The sequence below is a fragment of the Grampus griseus genome (assembly GCF_964374135.1).
Source record: "Grampus griseus genome assembly, chromosome: 8".
Classification (NCBI taxonomy): Eukaryota; Metazoa; Chordata; class Mammalia; order Artiodactyla; family Delphinidae; genus Grampus; species Grampus griseus.
The window spans coordinates 39,115,917-39,137,157 of record NC_139002.1 but is presented as its reverse complement, the minus strand read 5'-3'; the positions used below and the strand labels follow the sequence as shown (position 1 = coordinate 39,137,157).

The 21,241-nt window shown below is 46.5% G+C and overlaps 1 protein-coding gene across 14 annotated transcripts in view; it reads left to right on the top strand.

Moving 5' to 3' along the window:
• Nucleotides 1–21,241, top strand: part of AMOTL1 (angiomotin like 1) — a 173,354-nt gene that overhangs the window by 118,246 nt on the left and 33,867 nt on the right. For all 14 annotated transcript variants that reach the window (XM_082661016.1, XM_082661025.1, XM_082661022.1 and 11 more), the window contains 3 exons: nucleotides 4,441–4,732; nucleotides 12,093–12,237; nucleotides 13,432–13,521. In XM_082661016.1, the coding sequence (XP_082517142.1) occupies nucleotides 4,441–4,732; nucleotides 12,093–12,237; nucleotides 13,432–13,521 (527 nt within the window). The remainder of the gene's footprint in view (nucleotides 1–4,440; nucleotides 4,733–12,092; nucleotides 12,238–13,431; nucleotides 13,522–21,241) is intronic.

Sequence of the window (21,241 nt, the reverse complement as noted above, 5' to 3'; positions counted from 1 at the left end):
CAGTATGACCCCCTATTTTGTCTCTTAGATGTGGCTCTTTAAATGCTCCTTGATTCTTGTTTCTAATACATCACTGTGGGCTTGGGGCAAAGAGGCTTTTTCAGCCCTGCTCAGACGTATTTAAATAACTGGTCAGTTCAGTGGCATGTGGGAAGAGGTCACTTTCTGTGGTGTCCCAAGGCTCACTTGGTTCCTTGAGAAAGGAGCAGGACCTGTTGGTGGTCCTGCCTTGGTTTGTGTGAGAATTAAGCAAGGTGATGAAATGTGCTAACTGGCAGATGGCATAGACCCTCAATAAATGTGAGTTGAATGCTCTCTGTAGAAGGGACATTAACCTATGAAAGATAATAATGTTGAAGGTAAGTAACAGTCCAAGAGGACAACTCAGGGGCAGGTTTCTAGCCTTCATGCTTCTCCCGAGGTGGCTCAAGCCTACAAAAAGCTGTGATGCTGTTGTTAGGATATGAGTCATGGATGTGGTGGTGGCTCAGACTGAGCCACAGGAACGCGGGATCAGAGGACAAGGGCTGGCTGCCTTCCCTCCCTGCTTTCACCGGGTCTGTTCAGGGAAAGAGTGAACTACAAGGACTCAGAAACTGAAAATCCTGGGCTTTGATCTCCTTTATGTTTCTATGATCTCTGTTCCATTTTGCAGGTTACTTACCATCCTGTGCCTTGTGTTCTCATCTAAATACAGAGACTTGACAATGATGCCTGTTTTATAAGGCAATCGTAAAGGTCAAAATGAGATGACACATGTAGTGGTGCGTACCACAGTGACTGGTACGTAAAAAGTGCCCAGTAAATGTCAGCCATAACAGAAAAAGATGATCGGACTGCTCATGAAAGCCACACTCAGGGCTAGGCTCTGGGATATAGATGATGATAATTACAATAATGGTGATAATAGCTAACATTTGTCCACTGCTTAATTTGTGCCTGGCTTTATACATGTTAACTCCGTAAGTCCTTTAACAATAAGCCAGGTGGTGGATGGTTCCGGGAGACACGTGATGTCAAGTAACCTAGCTCTCTGCCTTCACTTTCTAACAGGAGGAGCAGGCTCACAAATTGAAGATTGTGGCATAGAATTCTACTCACAAGTAGTTTCTCAATAAATGTTGGTTCCCTTCTCCTCTTTTTCCCTTTTCTTTGTGTCCCTTACGAGGAAGGGTTTATCCTGCTGGAGGCTGATCCTGCTGGTGGCGTTATCTTTGGAAGCTGGGGATAGCTTGTTTCATAGCACTGGTATGATCGGGACATTTTCCGGCCCTCCCCCACCATTCTTTCCTCTTCATTACCCTCAGCCAGATTTGCCTTGTACAGACCTTTGAGCCTACCGGCCCCAGCTGGCTGAGTAGCGAAGCCACGGCACAGAGGTTTGCTCTCCTGGCTGCACGTCGTCCATTGTAATACGGTGCTTCTTGAATGTGTCACCGAGTTATTTTGTGAGGCCGGTGTTCTCTATTTAACAGAAGACTTCCCATTTTGAAAAACCCATTCTTTCTGTCTCCAAGCTTGGCAGACACCCTTTTCCTGCATTGCCACTCAGGTAACTCGTCACTGTCGCGGATGGCTTAGGCTGGCATTATGAAAAACCTCCCTTTTTGTTATATAAAGGAAAAGGATGACCGAGAAGATAAGCCCATCACTGATTGTGAGTTCCAAATCCCAGAGCCCAATAAATGTTAAAAGGTAGAAGCCCCAGCCTGAAGCTGCCTGGGTCAAAGGCAGGCCCGGATGCCTCACCTGTGCCCGCTTCAGCTCCAAGGAGATGCGCCATGCTTGTCATTTGCGTTGGATGAAGTGAGAAGGGAGAACCGAGGAGGTAGGGACGGGTGTCTGCTTTTGAATTGAGGCAGTGTAATTCGTGGCATTTTGTCTCTTGCCAAGGTAACCTCTATCCATGAAAATTGCACCGTAGTATTTAGCCAGCCTGTGGGAATGATGTACTCACTAAGAATCTATGGTTTTCTGGGTCCACGACTGATAGGAGGTCCTGTGATCTGGGGTGAAAGTTGGGCGTTGTGAAGAGCAACCAGGGGCATCTCACTCTCGCTATGGAGTTGGACTTTGTACACACAGACCTCCTCATACACACAGGGCGACACATATTCACATACACTTCAGTGTGGAAGGGGCACAAATTCATCAGAATGCAGAAATGTTTTATTTCATAACGGCCAGATAGTTAAGTATTCAATGATAGGTGTGGAGAGGGAGGGAGGAGGGAGGGTTTACACTGCCCCATCGACAGCACTCCTTTCTGAAATCTGAGACACTTAAGGAATAAAGAACCACATTGAGCTCCATGGTTCTCTACCTTGACTTGGGGAACTTAGATCCAGCTATTTTAACATGGAATGGATGGGGCGCCTAGATCGAAGGCATAAGGAAATCTAGTTGGGAACTATCTCCTAAGCCCCGGTGGAGTGCTCTGACATTGGTTACCAGAGCAGAGCTTGTGGTTAGTCACTCTGGTGGGATCTGCTGGGTTCCTTTTGAGGTCGTCTTTAGGAGTAGCTGCGTCTCCATGTAGGGAGGGCTAAGGTGACTGTTGTCAACTGTTCTGCTAGAGTTTGACATTTAGCTGCCAGGAGTTAGCATTCAGAGGATGCTTAAAATGCCCTAAGAGATACTTACAACATGAGAGCTATGGAGGCTGACAGGGTCCAAAAACATTCCAGCAAATATACACAAAAGGAAATATAAGGCCAGATGAGCTCCCGAGAAAAAGCGTAGTAGCTCTGAGAGTTTTGGCCACGGATGGCCACAAGTAATGGGAAGTGGCACAGGAAACTGTTACGGAGTAGAAGGATCTCAACCCCTTGATATAGAAAGTGGATGATTTGGGGCTTGCTGATAATTCTTAGCACCCCAGTTCCCAGACTGAGACCTAAAGGTTGAAGGGGACAGCAAGAAAACCATTTTTCCCAAGTCTGCAGAAGAGCGACAGCCGTGGTTGGAAAAGTAGAGGCCAAGACAGTCTTTGCTGTTTATACCTATAGAAGTTGTTGTTAGGAGCCCTTAGCTTAGGCTGAAAGAAAATATAATGATTCTTATGAAACAGGTTAACAGAATCGTGAGGAGGGGATCGGTAGGGAGGGGCAACAGAAGGTGGAAATTCTAGTAAAGGAGCTAGTACCCAGAATTTGAACCATCAAGGGGCACCTCTGTGTGTTCTTTTTTTTTTTTTTTTTTTTTGCGGTACGCGGGCCTCTCCCTGCCGTGGCCTCTCCCGTTGCGGAGCACAGGCTCCGGACGCGCAGGCTCAGCGGCCATGGCTCACGGGTTCAGCCGCTCCGCGGCATGTGGGATCTTCCCGGACCGGGGCACGAACCCGTGTCCCCTGCATCGGCAGGCAGACTCTCAACCACTGCGCCACCAGGGAAGCCCCTGTGTGTTCTTTTTAACCTGGTTAAAATCAGACTTTTGATCCTCAGACCTCCTTATCTCAGCAAATCAGAACACACAAAGTTTGTTCCTTCCCTAAGACTTTCCCATTTCATTAAATGGTACCCCTGTCCATTTGTGTGGACCCCAGAATCTAGGAGTAATTTAAAATTTTTTCTCACTTTCCCTCTCCCCATACGTAATATAAATAAAACATACCCCAGATCCATGTACTATTTCTTTTCTGCTGCTACCCTCTGAGCCTTCATTAGGTCTCACCTTGACCACACCCAGGCCTCCTCACTGGGCATCTTTGGTCCATCCTTGCCAACGTACATCCCATCTACATGCCACTCAGAGTGGAAGCGGCTCCCCCACGAGCCCCCCTTCGCACTCTAAGGGAAGGGCTGGCCTTGGCTCACAAGGACCCTCGCCCATCCCGCTGGCCTTAGCCTGTGCTGCTTTTGCTGGCTGTGCTCTGTATCGACTTGCTTTCTTCTAACTGATCTTCTCCTCTAAGTCCTGCCTTAAGCCCCACTCGCAGGCGATTCCTCTACCTGGAACACTTTCCCCACTTCTCTACCCCCTGCCCCCAACCACTCTTTCCTCCTGTCTGTCAACAGACTTCGACTCAAGCATCCACCGCTGACCTTTCGGTATGACCTAGCCACTCAATCATTCCCTGTCCCTGTCCCCCTGATTCTTTGGAGAGGGCTCATTACTTTTCAGTACCTGGCTTTGTGTGTTTATTGTGTGATGGTGTGCCGGTCTCTCTCCCCGAGAACGTAAGCTTCATGAGAACAGGGACCTTGTCTGTCTGGTCCACTCTTTCCTCAGTGACCAGAGCAGTGCTGATTCCGATGGGGAGAGCACATTAAATATCTGTGGGATGGAGGGTTGAAGCTGCTTCAGTCAACCTAGCTTGGACCGTGCGTCAGTGATGACCCCTGGCAGTAGAAACCAGCCATAGTGCCCGTGTGGTTGGGCTTCCCTCCTCTCCCCACCACGGCCCTGGGGTCTGACTGCTGGTCTTCTGTTCCCTTGCAGCCGCCCCTGCCAGCTTCCTTTCCCGTCAACGGTGCAGCAGCACAGCCCGATGTCCTCCCAGAACTCCTCCGTCAGCGGGCTGTTGCACTCGGTGTCCCTGCCACCTCCACCTCCGATGACCCTGGCAGCCTCGCAGCCCACGCCAGCCGCCTCCCCCAGCCAGCAGCTTGGTCCGGATGCATTTGCGATCGTGGAGCGAGCCCAGCAGATGGTGGAGATCCTAACGGAGGAGAACCGGGTGCTGCACCAGGAACTTCAGGGTTACTACGACAACACCGACAAGCTCCACAAGGTACCGGACTTCCCTAGGGGAGGGGAGGGAGAAAGTTCTCTGGAAGGGGAACACAATTCCTTACCTGCCCATGGGGGGTTGACTCCCTGACTCACTGGCCAAAGTTTAACTAGACCCCTTTTTATGCCAGGCACCGAGCAAGGCTTTAGGGAGACAAAAATAAATATGCCACAGTGCCTGCCTTGGAGGAGCTTATAGTCCAAAAGGGGTAGAGTTGCCTAAGTTAAACCTGCAGTAGGATGTCAAGAGGCTGCAGGAGGGGCAGCAGAGGTGCCCCTGGACCTGAGACTCAGAGGCTGAGTAGCATTTCCCCAGATGGACAGTGTGGAAAAGGGGACACCGAGAGTAACACAAAGTAGTGAGTTGAGAGAGACAGGTTTTTCCTTTCAATCTGGGATCTCAGACAGGAACCTTGTGATTGCCATGTTGGTTTCATTAGCTGGTTTCTGCAAAAAGCAGCGATGTCTCAGCGCTGAGGGCAGAGTACAGGTTACTGCGTGCTCTCCTTATGCTATGACTTAACAGGTGGGGAGATGCTGCGTAATTCCAACCTGTGTCATTGTCATGGAAATATTAGGATGTACAGCAGCCTTCATTCTTAGGGCTTTACACTGAAAGCCAAAGTCAGCAGGAAGACATCCAGCGAGAGTGAAATCACAGGCAGTGATTTCATGATGACCCACATGCCAGCACCTGAAATGCTGCAGGTAGAAAGGAAGAGGTGAGGGGCAAAAGTCATAGGATCTTTTTTTTTTTTAAGCAATTTTTTTTGTTTTTTGTTTTTTTTAAATTTTATTTATTATTTATTTTTAACATCTTCATTGGGGTATAATTGCTTTACAATGTTGTGTTAGTTTCTGCTATATAACAAAGTGAATCAGCTATATGTATACATATATCCCCTCCCTCTTGCGTTTCCCTCCCACCCTCCCTATCCCACCCAGTCATAGGATCTTTTCGGGCAGCAGAGCCCCAGGGCACTCGAGTTTCCTTTCTGGAAGCAAGGAGGCATGTGTGGTAGAAGGCTTCTCATAAGTCTGGGTGCGTGCTCTGTCCTGGGCAGTCGCTTTTGTAAAGAGAAAGAGTGAGAATGTAAACTCACCTGGCTACAGAAGCATTGCCACTTGGTTCTGTGTAACAGGACATGCTCCTGGCTGGCCCATGGTGTTCACTGTGCAGTGTTGATCTCTCAGTTAAGCCTGGCCTTTCTGCTGGTCCGGGAGTCAGAACAGTCAGCCCCTGTGATTCCCTGAGGGCTGGCAGCAGTCGGCTGGGAGCAGTGGGTGGAATGATGCAAACATTCACAGACAGGACCTGCCCCAGCTCATTTGTGCAGAGCTTCCACCGAGAGGGTCTGGAACTCCCTGGAGTCAAGACCAGGCTTGGCCCGGAGAACTCTGGCTGCCTTTATTGGAGGTGAACAAATGAGAGCCGGGAACCAGCGGGCTGCCTAAGAATGGCGGCCTCGCTCCCAGCCTCGGTCATACCCTTAGAAGTTGGGAAACACGTGCTGCCTCCTGGCCTTGGCTGGAAGTCACTGCTTAGGCCCAGGCTTGCCTCTGATGCTTCCTGGGGCAGCTTCTTTCCTGGTACAGTCTGAAAATTGGGAAGGGCCAACTCAGCATTTTCTGGGAAATCAGTAATGTTTTTCTTCTCCCTGATGAAGCCCTATGGCAGACGCTTTCAGGAGCCGAGCAGACTCACCTGAGGGCAGAGTGTGGTTCTCTGTCTTTTCCATGGACAGTTTTGAACAGTTGCAGGGAGGATGCATAAATTGTGAGGTCTTGTTATTCTTTGTTGACTTTTTATTAAGATACACTTTTTTATTGGCCTGTAACATACATCTTTTTTTTTTTTTTTTTTTTTTTGGCCGCGCGTCATGTGGGATCTTATTTCCCCGACCAGGGTTCGAACCTGCGCCCCCAGCATTGGATGCATGGCATCTTAACCGCTGGACCGCCGTGGAAGTCCCCTATACATCTATTTCCTGATGTTGATGCCCATTTCTATTTTGAAAACCAAAATCAGCCTCCCAGTGATTCATTTTCCCTGCACAGGGGATGACTCTTAAACTTTGTGACCAAAAGCATTTTGATGACTTAAGGAGAAAAATCAAAAGCTGTGTCCCTTCTGGATTCCCAGACTCCTTCAGTCCCTTGAATGTTATGAATGGTTCTATAAATATTATATTTCATTAACCTGTCATATGTCGAACTGGAATTGCCAATTTGAAATCTCAGGTTTTGATGGCTACTTGCCATCTTTATCACTAAGTTCCGCAGCTCTTCTCAGCAGCTAGGGCCAAGAGAAAGAGAGCTGCATGAAATCGTGACTCGACAGTTGAAGGCTTGTGTTCCCGAGGTCATCCTAGCCACCCCAGCTTGGGTGGAACCACAGTGCTGCACCGTAGGATGTGGCTGCCCTGTGCTGGCAGGAACGTCCAACCTAGAGTCCTTCCTCACAGCTTCGGGAGCACTCGCAGAGATTCATCATCAGGGCAGAACCAAAAATAGATGAATTTTTAATTGTGGTGCTTAGCCTGTGTGCACTGAGCCAGGAGCACAACGGGAAACGACGACTAAACTCAGAGGCTGCCAGAGTACCGCCTGGAAATGAAGACCCGTTTCCAGAGAGGCACAAGGCGGTGATTATCCCTGTTAGTGTTGGAATGGTGGCTGGGGACCCCCAGAAATAGCAGTGGTTTTTCATTATTTCCTTTTGGGCACTCATTTTGCTTCTTTTTCCTCCCAGTTTCCCTGAAACATAGTTCATGGATGGAATTTCCAGCTGGACCAGACTATGAGCTGGTTGGCCTCAGAAGCCATCAGGGTGGAGATGGACGTTTGAAGGGACAAGGCGCCATGTTTACCGTTCCCCCAGGCTTGCTTTAGCAAAGACCCTCTTCTTTTGTCAGCGAAACAGAGGTGGCTGTGATTGGGCAGTCTGAGGCTTGGATGGCAGGCCTGTCTTCGATTCTGTAGGTCCCTGAGCTGTGCCTGTGAAGGTATCAGGGAACAAGCCAGTTTCTAGAGCTGGGAAGGGCTGAGATTTTCTCTGGACACTTTTCTGTGCGTTTGCTTCGTGGCAGCAATGCCGGTGAAAGCTGTGTGAGGCTTTCCCCTCTGCTCGTAGTTCTGTTTCTGGGCCAGGGAGTGCTTCTCCATGTGATTTCGGGGGATCTTGCAAGCCTGGCCTAAGAGCTTCCTGATGTCTAGGCTGGAAGGGAGGCTGGGAGCTGTGGAGGCAAACCCAGTATCCTCTTCACACGGTCATCCTCAGACTCTGAACTGGCCCAGATGTCTGTATATCAAAGGCAGCCTTTCCACCTCCCTTCACCTCTAACACACATCAAGGGGAACTTAAGATGTTGTGGAGCTGCCGATGTGAAGAAGAGGGTGTGGTTCTCCTTCTGAAGGAGAGTGCAGTCAGAAACTGTAGAGCTTTAGACTAAAAATTATTAAAATGATTCTAGTCCAGTTTCCCACCCCTTAGAAACCCTTGCTTCATGTCTCCGAAAAGAAGTTGTTCATTTTTTACTTGAATGTTGCTAGAAAAGAGAAGCTCACTACTGGGTAGACTTTTGGGAAAGGTAGTTAGGAAATTCTTCCATATGTTGAATTACAGTCTCATCTCATTAGGTTGCCGCGTTTAGTCGTAGTTCTGTCCTCTCCGGTCACACTGAAGGAGACTCATCTGTCTCCACCACGACAGGTATCGCTTCTTACAGGAAATACGTTGTCCAGAAGTATGACCCTTGCCCTTTCTCTCTTGGTAGCTACAAGCACATAACCCTATCCCAGTTCCTGTCTGCCTGAGTAGCTGAGACGGTAAACTATGCTGTCTTGGGGACGCTGCAGTTTCCCTTTATAGCGTGCGGACGGAAGTTCTTTTCATGAAAGGAAAGAATCCACAGCCAGGTGTAGTTTGATCAATGTCCAAGTCTGTCTTTAGGAGTTATAAATATAAAGATTGAGTAAACAGTCAGTACTTTTGTCATAAGAAGGCACAGGTCTGGGGCTGTAGGGACTGTGTCTGCCCTCAAGTAACTGACAGTCAAATGAGAGACACAAAATGCATGAGGATTCCAGTCAGGTGAATACAACAGATGAAAGTACGTGAAATCAGATGGAGGGAAGTTCCTATGGGTGGCCTAGTTGCGGAAGGCATCCTAGTTGCCCTGGGCTTGCAGCACGAGCACTGTCTCAGGGTCGACACCTCAGGGTTTTTGGTGCCCTCAGCTCCCTTGGAGACTAGGTGATGCCTTCGGTCTAGATGGGGATGGTCCTACTGTCCAAAAACCAAGGCCACCTTTTACAGATGGAATTAGCGTAGAAATGGTGGTATGTTTTGGAGCCATCTCTTTTGAAAACAACATTAAAAGGAAGGAGCATAATTTGCGGTAGGACTGTGAACAGGATTCAGGACATGCTGTTCTTTCTGCTGCCACATGACCAATCATTCATGATATCTTTGCAAGAGATAGAAAGGCTTTGTAGAAATGACGGGACTGTGGAACAACCAACTCTGCTATGAGGAGGCCTTTGGGAACATCTCCTGGTGCCGAAGGGAGCCTTGGCGTTGGGCCCCTCCCTGGTTGGAGGCCACTGAGCAGAAGGCCTGATGCCCTCCAGCCTCTTCACCCACCTCTTCTCAGATGTGTCTTTTTTTTTGCGGTACGCGGGCCTCTCACTCTTGTGGCCTCTCCCGTTGCGGAGCACAGGCTCCGGACACGCAGGTTCAGCGGCCATGGCTCACGGGCCCAGCTGCTCCGCGGCATGTGGGATCTTCCTGGACCGGAGCACGAACCCGTGTCCCCTGCATTGGCAGGCGGACTCTCAACCACTGCGCCACCGGATGTGTGGTGGAAGCCCTCAGATGTGTCTTGGCTTCGTCTGTAACCTCTAGGGCATTGACTACATCCGGTCTCCTTCTTTAAGTTTCTGGGTTCCTGGCTGCAATGGCACCCCTGGCATCAGTCTCTCTCTCCTGGGTTCTCCTGCCTCGCCTTCTCCTGCAGTGTCAGCGCTCCCACCCTTGGCCCTCTGATCTTCTGTTGATCTCCCTAAGTGGTCTCACTCTGTGACTTCGTCTGTCATCTACGCACAGTGAAACAACTGCCCACCTGACTTTCAGACCCGTCTCTTTCCTGCTAACTGTTCTGCAGGCAATTCAGACATGGTATCTCCAAAACCAGACTTTTGGTTTAGGTAAACCTGTTCTCTTATCATTTATCTTGGTTAAGTCTTGTTACTCTGTCTTCTAAGCTATGAATGTCTGTGATTCCTTTCTCCCTTACCGTCCAGACCAGTCACGGAGACCTATTGATTCTACTCTTCAGTGTCTTTGGAATTTGTCCTTTTAGTTATCTGGGTTCATGCCCTTGTCCTGTCATTAAACTGTTTATGTTCGCTTCTTGCCTGGACTCCTTTCTCCTGCCTTCCCTCCCTACACCCACCCTGCAACCCCATGCTTTAATATGATCTCCATAAAACCTCAGGTGCGATTTATGCTTCTGTCCCCTCCCCAGGCTCTCCCCCCGCAACAATTACCTATGCCCATAAAGTCCTTCCTTATGGCCACTTGCCCCTTGCTGTCATCCCCAGATGACCTGTCGTGTCAGAGACATGCACTTTCCTTCGTGGCTCTCTGTCTTGGGTCATTCCCTGTTTTCTGCAGAGAATGCCAAAGCCCTTTGGCCTTTTCTTTTCTGCTTGGCAAATTCCTGTTCATCCCTCAGGACTCATTTTAAATGGCATTTTCTCTGAAATCTTTTTTAAACAAACCCCTTCTCACCCCTGCCAAATTAATAACTTTGTCTCTAGGCTACCATAGCATTAAATCACCACACCCCTTGTCACATTGCACTGTAGAAGCGTATGTATCTGCATACAGGCCAGCTCCAGGCTGTGAGACCGTAAAGACCAGGAATTGTCTTATATCCGTTTCCTTGGCACCCAGACACATAGTAAGTGTGCAATAGGTATCTGTCAGGGGATGTATTACTTATAGGAGTCTCAGCAGGGACTTTTTGATCTGGGCAATTGGAGTTCCGGCAGTCAGGGTGTCTGCCTTATGGTGACATAGCTCTCCATGGAGGGACCAAAACACGGTGCAGTTCTCTTGGTGCCCAGGGAGAGGCGCTAGTGTTCTCAACCCTGCCACTTTGCCTCTGATTCCAACTTTTGGTAGCCAGGTTTGCGGGTACTCTTTACCCTTTCTCCTGCATTTATGTTACACAACAATAAAATGGGATTTATTAATTTCTACTATAAAACGTGCTGTTATGTTAGACTCCTTTTATATCAGTTATAGCTACTTGTTATAGATTTATATATGTCGTAGATTAAAGGCTCTCCCAGTTACAGCTCTTGATTTCGTGAAATACAAAAAAATATATATATATATATTGGGTTTTATCCCATGTCTTCCAACTCCCACGTATAAAGAGGTTTTCTATGGTTTACAGTTAGATACAAATCCATTAGTCCTTTATATAGATAATTTCATAGACAAAGGGATAACAGGCTAAGCGATGAAACCTCTCTTCGTGTGGATTTTATGTTCCTTTGGGGATGGGTAGGAGGGTCTCAGGAGAGCACTGTACTTGGAGTCAGGAAATTAGGGTTCTACTTGTGATCCTTTAGTTTTCCTGTACTTTAATATTTTCCTCACATTAACTAGGAAAAATAATGATAGTTGTAAATTGCCATACTTAATATAAGCAGTTTATGTTTATTTTATGTTTATTATTTTTTAAACATTATATTTTATTTTATTTTTTGGCTGTGTTGGGTCTTTGTTGCTGCGCACGGGCTTCCTCTAGTTGCATCAAGCGGGGACTACTCTTCATTGCAGCACGTGGACTTCTCATTGTAGTGGCTTCTCTTGTTGCGGAGCACAGGCTCTAGGCGCGTGGGCTTCAGTAGTTGTGGCACGTGGCTCAGTAGTTGTGGCTCGTGGGCTTAGTTGCTCTGCACCAATTGGGATCTTCCCGGACCAGAGCTCAAACCCGTGTCTCCTGCATTGGCAGGTGGATTCTTAACCACTGCGCCACCAGGGAAGTCCTAAGTTATGTTTAAATTCACCCCTTCCTGATATTTGTATCAAGAGACTATTACCAGGTGACATCAGATGGTCCCACCAGACTTGTGAGTCTGTAATTCACAGGATCCTAACATGGTGCTGGGAGACAGATGGGGGGGTGGTGAAGTCGGTTGCAGGATTTGGTAGACAAACTTAAGACACAGAAAGGCTGCATTGAAGATACAGCCTTCACAACTGGAGCATCCAAGAATCAGCATAGCTAAGGCACGGGTGGGAATGTCAGAAGTCTCACTTTCGTGCTGCTTCTTTCTTTCAGTTTGAAAAAGAACTTCAGAGAATCTCGGAAGCCTATGAGAGCCTGGTCAAGTCTACCACCAAGCGAGAGTCGCTGGACAAGGCGATGAGAAACAAACTCGAAGGCGAGATTCGAAGGCTCCATGATTTCAACAGAGACCTCCGAGGCATGTCAAGTTCACTCATGTTTTCTCTACCCTAAACGCCCCGTGTTGCTGACAGCCAGACTTCAAGCCCAAGTTATGTTACATAACCTTGTAAATCCCAAGCCTCTGGGAAAGGGGCACCAGAGAGCAGAAGTGTTCTTTTCACGTTGTAGGTTGTAGGTTGCAGCACTGAGCCTGAGAAGTGACAACCTCTATACACGAGTCCCTGACAGGGAGGGAGTATGTGTGCAGCTCCTTCTTGCTTTAAAAGTACTTAACATGACTCGTGTTGTGAATGGGAATGTCTGAAAAGACCAATGTTCCCTGCACACCCCTTGTCACATCAAGCTGAGGCATTTAGTTGCATTCTTTGAAAGCCAACAGTTAACACTTGCTTGGTGTATAGTGTAGAAGGCAGAGTTAGACACATGTCCCTCTTGGAGAAAAAAAAAGCCCACGGTTGTGAAAAGAGTAGATATATATCAACTTCCTGAAAGCTAGGGGCCCCCTGTTACAGGACCTTGGCAACCTCCAACATGCAGAATGATCTGACCCATGAAATTATACTTCACTTTCAGTCAGCCAAGCCATTTTTCAGTTCCCTCGTGTCAAAAGACTCCGTGTACTGGCAGTCTGTAGCTGGAACCTACCTTTTTTTTTTTTTTAATTACTGCAAACCCTTTAGTCTTGGGTATTATGTAAGCTCAATAAAGACTTGTTAGGCTGAATTATTTAATTGAGTAGAGGAAGATTGACCAAATGGCATGAGCAAACCTAGAACTCACTGAGTAGAATCTTCATCCATCAGGTCATCTTGACTTGCTTCCTGGTATTTATTTAATTGTTATTTTTAATTTTTTGCTTCCCAGCTACAGAGGGCTGATGGTCAAGTTTAGACGAGGGCTGGGTTTGAGGCCAAGGGAACTCAACCCCTTTTCGAGGACTCTGCTGGCCTTGCAGGAACCTGTTCTTCGCTGCCTGCCACCGGTGCACACCTTGGCATTAAATTGCATAAAGGCACAGCGTGGCGTCTGAGGACTTTTCTTTTTGATGTTCTGGAGCGTCTTGTTCCCCCCCGCCCAAGAGTTGTTCAGTTTGGGGCTCCTCCCTGGGCATCTCTCCCTACCCAGCTCTCAGCACCCAGGTCATTTGCCTGTCGGAGGATCACTTAAATGCAAGTGCATTTCTTTGTAATCGTTTCCTCTCTGTGCACAGATCGACTGGAGACTGCCAACAGGCAGCTGTCCAGCAGGGAGTATGACGGACACGAAGACAGAGCGGCCGAGGGGCTTTACGCTTCCCAGAGTGAGTCTCCATGCTTACCTATCCCAACTGTGTAGTTTTAAAAACTGGGGGCCTGAGGAAAGAACCCTGTTAGTTTTAAGTAAGTTTTGTCCACTTGCTTTTTGTTTGTTGATTTAACATATAAGCTGTAGGCCGAAGATGAGACCCTCCTAGGTCTGCCAGAGACAAAGCCTAGGTTGATGTGTTAATTTCAGTAATGTTTATTCCGACCTCCTTACCTACAGTTTCTGTTTCTCCCTAATACCCTCCATGGGTATTATAGAGTGGTTACTGGCACTCGCCACTTGGTCTAAGGCAAAGTTCTCTTTCCCCATGGAAAGGGAAGGAAGCCTGTGGTGGGATTTGCTCTTTTGTCACATTCTGTGTGTGCCTAGGTTGAGCAGTTCTGGACTGGCTGCCCCTGGCATCATGAAGCCACCTAAATGTTCCCAGCACGCGTCTCAGTAGGTGACACTCGCTTGCGAACCATTGGGCCCATTTCAGCCAGGAATAAAATGGCTTCCTGTGCCTCAAGATTTATTGGGAGAATGTTCTATTAGTTTCACCAGAGACAAACGATAGAAGCAAATGGGTTTTGAGAAACCATCGATTAAGTTTCGAATTTCTGCACATTCATTCATTGTCCAAGTCAGAAATGTAAAAATCCAACTGGCTTTTTCGGGAAACTGTTTAGAAAACTGAATTCATTTCTCTGTCATGATTCTCAACAACATTGTGAGTTAAGTGCTCACACACTAAAAACAGTTTGAACAACAAAAAGTCCTGCGTTCAGACTCTGGCCATCCATTGTATAATGGTGGTATTCTGATGCTTGGGTCGCTCAACGCAGCTCTACCTTTTCAAGGCTGGGAAACAATTGGTTAAACTTTCTAATTTCCAGTACTATTTGTTGGGGTTAAGCTCCTTTGTTTTTCCCAGATTTACTCATGATTGCATTCCATTTTGAGTCTCAGCTTCATTTTTTAAATTCTGTTTTGGCAAATGGACACTAATACAGCCTTGGGCTTTTGCATCAGATTCCTTTGCAGTCTTGCAGGTAGGTGAATTGGCCCGTGCTCCAGCCTCACATACAGAGCTATATCTATCAACGTCTTGAATTATCCACTTTCCTAACAAAAGTTATTTCTTCTCGTGGGTGCAGTAGATTTACCATTTCATCTGAGCTTTCATTTGAAAAATGAGTCATCTGTACTATTTGCACTTGATTTTGACACCTTAATTTTGGGTGATCGTGTGCTTAGGTAGAGTGAGTATCTTTGTGGCAGTTATGTCAGTGACGTCACTTTGCTGATACTCTGCCTTCTTGTCAGGGGATATTATTTTGTCACTTAGTTTGGGTCAAAATGGAAATGTCAGCGAGTTTCATCTGATGGGCATTTGCTGTAACCTCTCAGCCTAGGCTGTGCTAACGGACTAATAGGTTTTGGTGTCGTGTGAGTTCGGAAATGTTCTCAAAGATTTTAACCTTCTGGCTCAAAGCTAACACATCAATAACGTAGGCAAAGAGGCCCTTCCAGCTTTACAGGGAATGATTTGTTCTGTGCAAACATACGCTGCTGTGTTCCAGAGGCGTAAACAAGAGAGTCCAGGGGCATTTTTCAACTGCTGAAATGTGCCTTAATGTTGACATGTAATGTAATTGCATCTTGGCAGGACATTTGAAGCAGGTTTGCTAGCAGTGATATCTAACCAATTTTTCAGTACCTGGTCTTTTCAGGACATGTTGTGCCTTCCTCACAGCTTTACAATTATTTGCATTAGCTTCTTGTCTCCTGGTGTAGCCAAGAGATGGACTTGAGATGTTATTTCAAATTTACAATAGGTTTTTTTCTTAGTGAGTTGGAAGAACTCTTTGTATATGAAGGAAATTAGCATGTCCCCTGCCAAATATAGTGCAGATATTTTCCCCAGTTGTTTTTTTATCTTTGAATATAGTGTTCTTTATCTTACAGAAGATTTTTCAAGTGACTGTATTTATGCCTTCTAGGTTTTATGTCATACTTAGAAATGCTTTTTCCAATCCAAAATTATAAACATATTCACCTATGTTTTCTTCAAGTATGTTTATGATTTCATTGTTTGTAAGCCTTATATTTTAGAAGCCAATTAGGGAGGCACAGGAGGAGAGAAATTCATGAAGAACTAACCTGTAGGCAAGGAGACTAGTTAACAGATATTTTAATATCTGGGCAAGAGAGGTAGAGGTCCTGAACCAAGACAGAAGTAGTAGTGGAGGGTAGGAGACAGATAAACAGGTGACAAATTAGTAGGATTTGGTGACCAATTGAATAAGGACAGTGAGAGAGAGAGAGAAAAGAGTGTGAACTAGAGCCACTAGATGTGTGGTCATCCTTTACCAATAAAAAGCAGCAGGAGGAGGAGGAGTTGGGATTAAGTAACCAGTGAAGGTTTTTTTTTTTTTTTTTGCGGTACGCGGGCCTCTCACTGCTGTGGCCTTTCCCGTTGCGGAACACAGGCTCCGGACGCGCAGGCTCAGCGGCCATGGCTCACGGGCCCAGCCGCTCCACGGCATGTGGGATCTTCTCGGACCGGGGCACGAACCCGTGTCCCCTGCATCGGCAGGCGGACTCTCAACCACTGCGCCACCATGGAAGCCCCCAGTGAAGGTTTGAGCATGTTGAGTCATCTCATGCCCATAGCTAAGTGAGCAGGTGTAATAACAAAGGTGCAGACGTACCCTGGAGGCTGGTGATGGGTGGTGCTCTCTGTCAGGCTTTCCTTTTAGCACGTGGGCACAGAATGGCAGGCACAAATTACTATCTCTCTTCGCAATTATTAATGTGTTCAGTTATCTGTATAGCTTTTTAGAAGCTCTATTGTAAGAGTACTTTTCAGTGCCTAGTAATCATAATTATAAACTTTGGGCACTCGAGAGAGGAGCCATCCTTTTCAAATGAGTCTTTTGAGATTCCAGTGCTTGGCTAAGAGAAAGGCAGGTCTGACTGCATAGCAAATAGTAGTGACTTCTCTGGCTCACGCCTACCAGGAGCTAAGGCTACGGTGGGAAGCCCCTGACAACCACCTTGGCCAGTGGAAAAGTTAGAAGGAAAGGGAATAATAACATGTTTGACCTTTTTGCTCAGTGTTCAGGTTGAAGCTTGGAGTCCAGGTCCAAGAGCGCCCAAGGCACTCTTGCAGCATGAGCGGTCGGGAGGACTTCTGTAAACTCTCAGCTGACGGAAGGGGAACATCCTTCCTGGCATGATTTCTAAATTTCCCTGCTGCCCAGAGTAGGTTTTCTTTAAAGAAACAAAATTCTGCTCTTTAGTTGGAGCCTGATGAAGGCCTGGAAGGACTGCCTTGGTCATTACCACTTAGCTCTACAAGTTGAAATGAACATTCAACAGGGCGATAATTGTGCTCCTCTCGGACGTGAGATTTGCCTGTATTAAAAATCTTGCTGAATGGAGTGCCTAGGAATTTGATGGCTCTGAGGAGTGTTTTTCCCTATCACCTCATGGCGTTGTGTTTTTCTCTTTGGAGGAATTCAAAAATTTGTGCGTGTGTTTTCTGGTCTTACTTATTTGTTTTTCCAAATATGTTTGCAGCCAAATTGCTCCTTAAAAACAGGGCATCTAGCCAATTTCCTTTCTGATCTGGCTGAGTGAAACTGGGACTTCTTGGTCCTTTAGCTTTTTTAACTTACTGAGATTCCTAGTTTTCCCATTCACTTATTTGTCACATGTGTGCATGCGTGCTTTTGTACACACACACACACACACCAGACACAGGCCACTGTCCGCTAAACGCAGTGCCCCGGGAATGTCTGTCATCATTCTTAGCTCTGTCTTCTCAATAAGTGAAACGTTTTAACTGTTTCTTTCTGAAAACTGGTAACTGCAGAGTTTCCATCACTAGTTGGTCAGAAAGCCAAAAATAAAATATTAGTTGTGGGGAGACGAGACTGGCACAGATGATCTTCTTATATTCTTGAGTGGAGGGGGAGCTGATTAGCTCTGGCACACTTGTATTATTCCAGGGTGAAAGGCAGTCATGTTACAGGATGGCCATCAACTTATCTCCCCACCACCACCCCATTAGGATTCTTTAGGCCCCATGGATTCAGCATATTCGGTTAAACTGAAGTCTATGTAAGTCAGATTCTGGCTTTTGTTAAATGTCCCTGTCTAAGAAAAAAAGGTGTTTTGGGCATTCATTTGTTTAAATTAATAAGTAATGGGTGTAAATCAGTCAAGACTAATTCATAGGATTTTCCCTTATAATCCCCATGGGTTTAAAAATGAACCAAAAAAAAGTGTGGGACCACTCTATTAAAAATAATAGTAACTTGCCATTTTCAGTGTATCTTATAATCGTCATCTTACCCTTGAATTTTATCTTAGGTACTTTGATTTTCTGTCTCTTATAGAACGTAAAAGAGACAAAAATAATTTCCTAAAAGAAAATCCCTCTGGTTTTTGTATTTCCTCTAAGGGCTTGTGTGAAACACAAAGCAGAAACTACAATGACATAAACATTAATTCTGTTGACCTACATAGAGCATAAGGAGCTTATTCTGAATCCTCATTGGGTTTCATTACATCATGTTGTGGGTTTCTATCGGGCTTCAGTAGGAAGGCGAGGTTAGATGTTGTCACACGTGGATGCACTGGGCTTCTTCCTCCTCTGTGGGCCTGCTGGTGCTTGCAGCTCCTGACTCAGTGTGAAGCCCCTACTACAAGCACCTACCCTGCCTACATTCTCTGTGGGCACCATTCCTTTGCATGGATCTCCTCCACTAGGTGAGAGAATTATAGGCATTCTTTACCAACATCCATCCCCAACCCTCATTAAAACACTTTGGATCTTCATGTACCTGGCACTCAATAAATGTTTATTGAGGGGCTGAGTAAAAGTGGGAAATCCCTGTAACAACAGGCTTGAAATTCTCATATGGTGCATAGTATCAAAACGTTCTTTTTAGCTCAATGTCTCCCAGTCATGTTGGGAGCTACCTCTGGTTTTGCTCAATTATTTCAAGATATTAGGCGAAATTATTAATGAACTACCTTCAGAAGAAGAAGCAACTTAAAAATGCTTGACTTTTTTTTTTTTTTTTGCCTTCCACCTTCCCCCTTCCCTTCCTTCCTTGGTTTTTCAAATAGGGAGATATCCAGGTAAGGGAAATCTTCTACTATGAGGAACAGTAGTATTTTTTCATGAAAATGACTGCTATATACTACAATATAGTTGACTTCTGGTTCCCTGACGCCTTCTCTTTACTCTGCTGTGGTTATGTTGGAGATGAGAGCTGGTTATGGTATAGGAAAGTTTTTGTAGCAGCCGACCATATTTTCACACTAACTGATCCATAGATCATGCCAGACACCACAGATCAGCTCCCGGGCAAAGGGGAAGGAATCGTCCACGGAGCCTGCCAAGGTGCATCTCTTAAACCAGGAAAATTTTCTTGCCCTAAATTAATGATTCTCCTTTGAAGGAGATGATCTTTTAGATGACGTCTATATTTAGTAGGACTGTGCGATTCTAGAAAGCAAAGGTTTTGTAGGCATGGGCTAAAGCAACTAATCTTGGATCAGTTACCGCATCTTCTGGTTCCTGGACTCTCACTGACATGTTCAGTGACCTGAAGTTAGATGCTTAATCTCCCTGTACCTACATTTCCTCTAAAGAAATAGAGGAATAAATCTCCCCATTGAGCCAGCAGAGCTCTTCGGGCTAACCGATGATAGGAAATGCAAAGAAAACTTTATACCACGCATTTATTCTGCAGCACTCCTTCCTGCTCCTTTGCATTCTCCCTCCACCTTCTCTGAAAGGACCTGCCAGTTTTCAGGGTGGGGTCAATGGGCCGTGTTCCCAAAGAATGCCTGGGTGGCCCGCCGAGCCTTGCTGGGTTTGGAAGGCAGAGCATAGGAGTGCTTAAGCCGCTTGATCAACCTTGACAGGCAGCACCAAGAAACTTCAAACCTCCATGACAACCAGCTGCACACCCAGGCTGCAGGGCATCTGTTTACGTTCCATCAAATCTTCTTCCCAAGTGTGAAGAGTAATGTTCCTCAATTTAGACCGATTTTCCGTGCTTAAAAAACCAGAGCCGAGAGCAGAACGGTCTCTTGGTCATGTGTCGATATCCAGTGTCTAACAGGTGAACCTGACTTATGATTTTTCACCTTGTTGGTTTTAAAATTATTTATTTGCTTAGCATTCCTGTTTGGGGATTGAAAAATCAAGTGTCTCGAACTTCATTACGCTCTGTGTTCTTGCACTCATAGCTGGACGGATGGATGGAGGAAGCACAGACTGAAAACCAGACTGAAACCCATTTGCATTTCATGTGGCCTCAGGGACCCCTCACTTTCGCTGGCAGTTCAGAGGCAAGAAATCCACATTCAGGTCTCGGCTCAAAGTTAGAGAAGGCTGCCTGAGATAGGATCCGGTCTTCCTTTTATATACTCTGCCAGTACCCTGTTCCCTTTGTAAACACTCATCATACTGTAAATAAGGAAGTGTTTGGATGATCATTTGCTCTCTTCCCGTACTAAACTGTCCACACCACGAGGGCATGGACCCTGACCTCATCTTCACCATCGTAGCCCCAGGTCACTGTGTTTCAGAAGCTGGCACAGTACCTGGTGCTTAGAAGCATTTAATAAACATTTATTGGATGTTGAATGAAATGATGACCATTATCACGTATTCAGAAACGGTTATTGGCTACCTACCATGAATGCGCAGTGTTCTAGGCCATAGGTCAGCAAACTCTTTCCGTGAAGGGCCGGAATGTAAATAATTCTCTGCTTGGGGGCCGTAACTACTCAACTCTGTCCCTGTAGCCCCAAAGCCGCCATAGACGAGCTGTGGACAAGTGGCCTGACTGTGGGCTGGCTTTGGCCTGCAGGGCATAGCCTGTGAACCTCTGCTCCAGGCACTGGTCATGGAAGAGAAAGGGAAAGAAGAAACCCCAGCAAAAGGAGGATGGAAAATAAAGAACTTCAGAAGTATTTAGGTCTTATTTTGTAAATTGTCCTAATTTATAAATCAGGATATAACTGTTATTTTCTTTCCTGGGAGAGTTTCACGGTCATCTTTTACTTAATTCCTAATCGGGTGAGCGTGATTATTTCACATTAGATAAACTGAGACACATACAAATGCCGTCACAAACCTTAGTTAGCCCAGTGGGGATCCACAATTAGCTCACGATGGAGACAGGGCTGGGCAGGACAGCCCTGTGGTTAGCCACGGCTAGTAACTGCCTGGGTAGTGAGGTCTCAGGGGTGCCTCTCCCAGCAGGGCCGTAAATCCTCCCATAAGCATCCTGCTGTGAGATGATGTCTGCAGATCTTATATATCAGGGTTGGAAAGGACCTGAAAGGTCACAAGTCTGGTTACCAGTAATACACATGTCCTCTGAACCAGAGCTCCTTAGAAGGCCATCTGATGGCCGTTGTGAGCGACAGAGTTTCCGGAGGCTGTTGATCTGATGGTTCAAAGTTTATCTTCAGGTGGAGTTGCAGGGGTGCTCCCTTGTAATCTGGCCTTCAGGTCCTGGTTCAGGTCATCTAACGGCAGTAACAGCTGCCACCACGGACTGAGCACTTACTGTGGGCCAAGCACTGTGCTAACCTCTGTAGGTACACCGTCTCTGTTCATCCTCCAAGCAGCCCTGTGAGGGAGGTGTCACAGGTATTTAATAGATCAGGAAACTGGGGCACAGGAAGGTTAAGTAACTTGT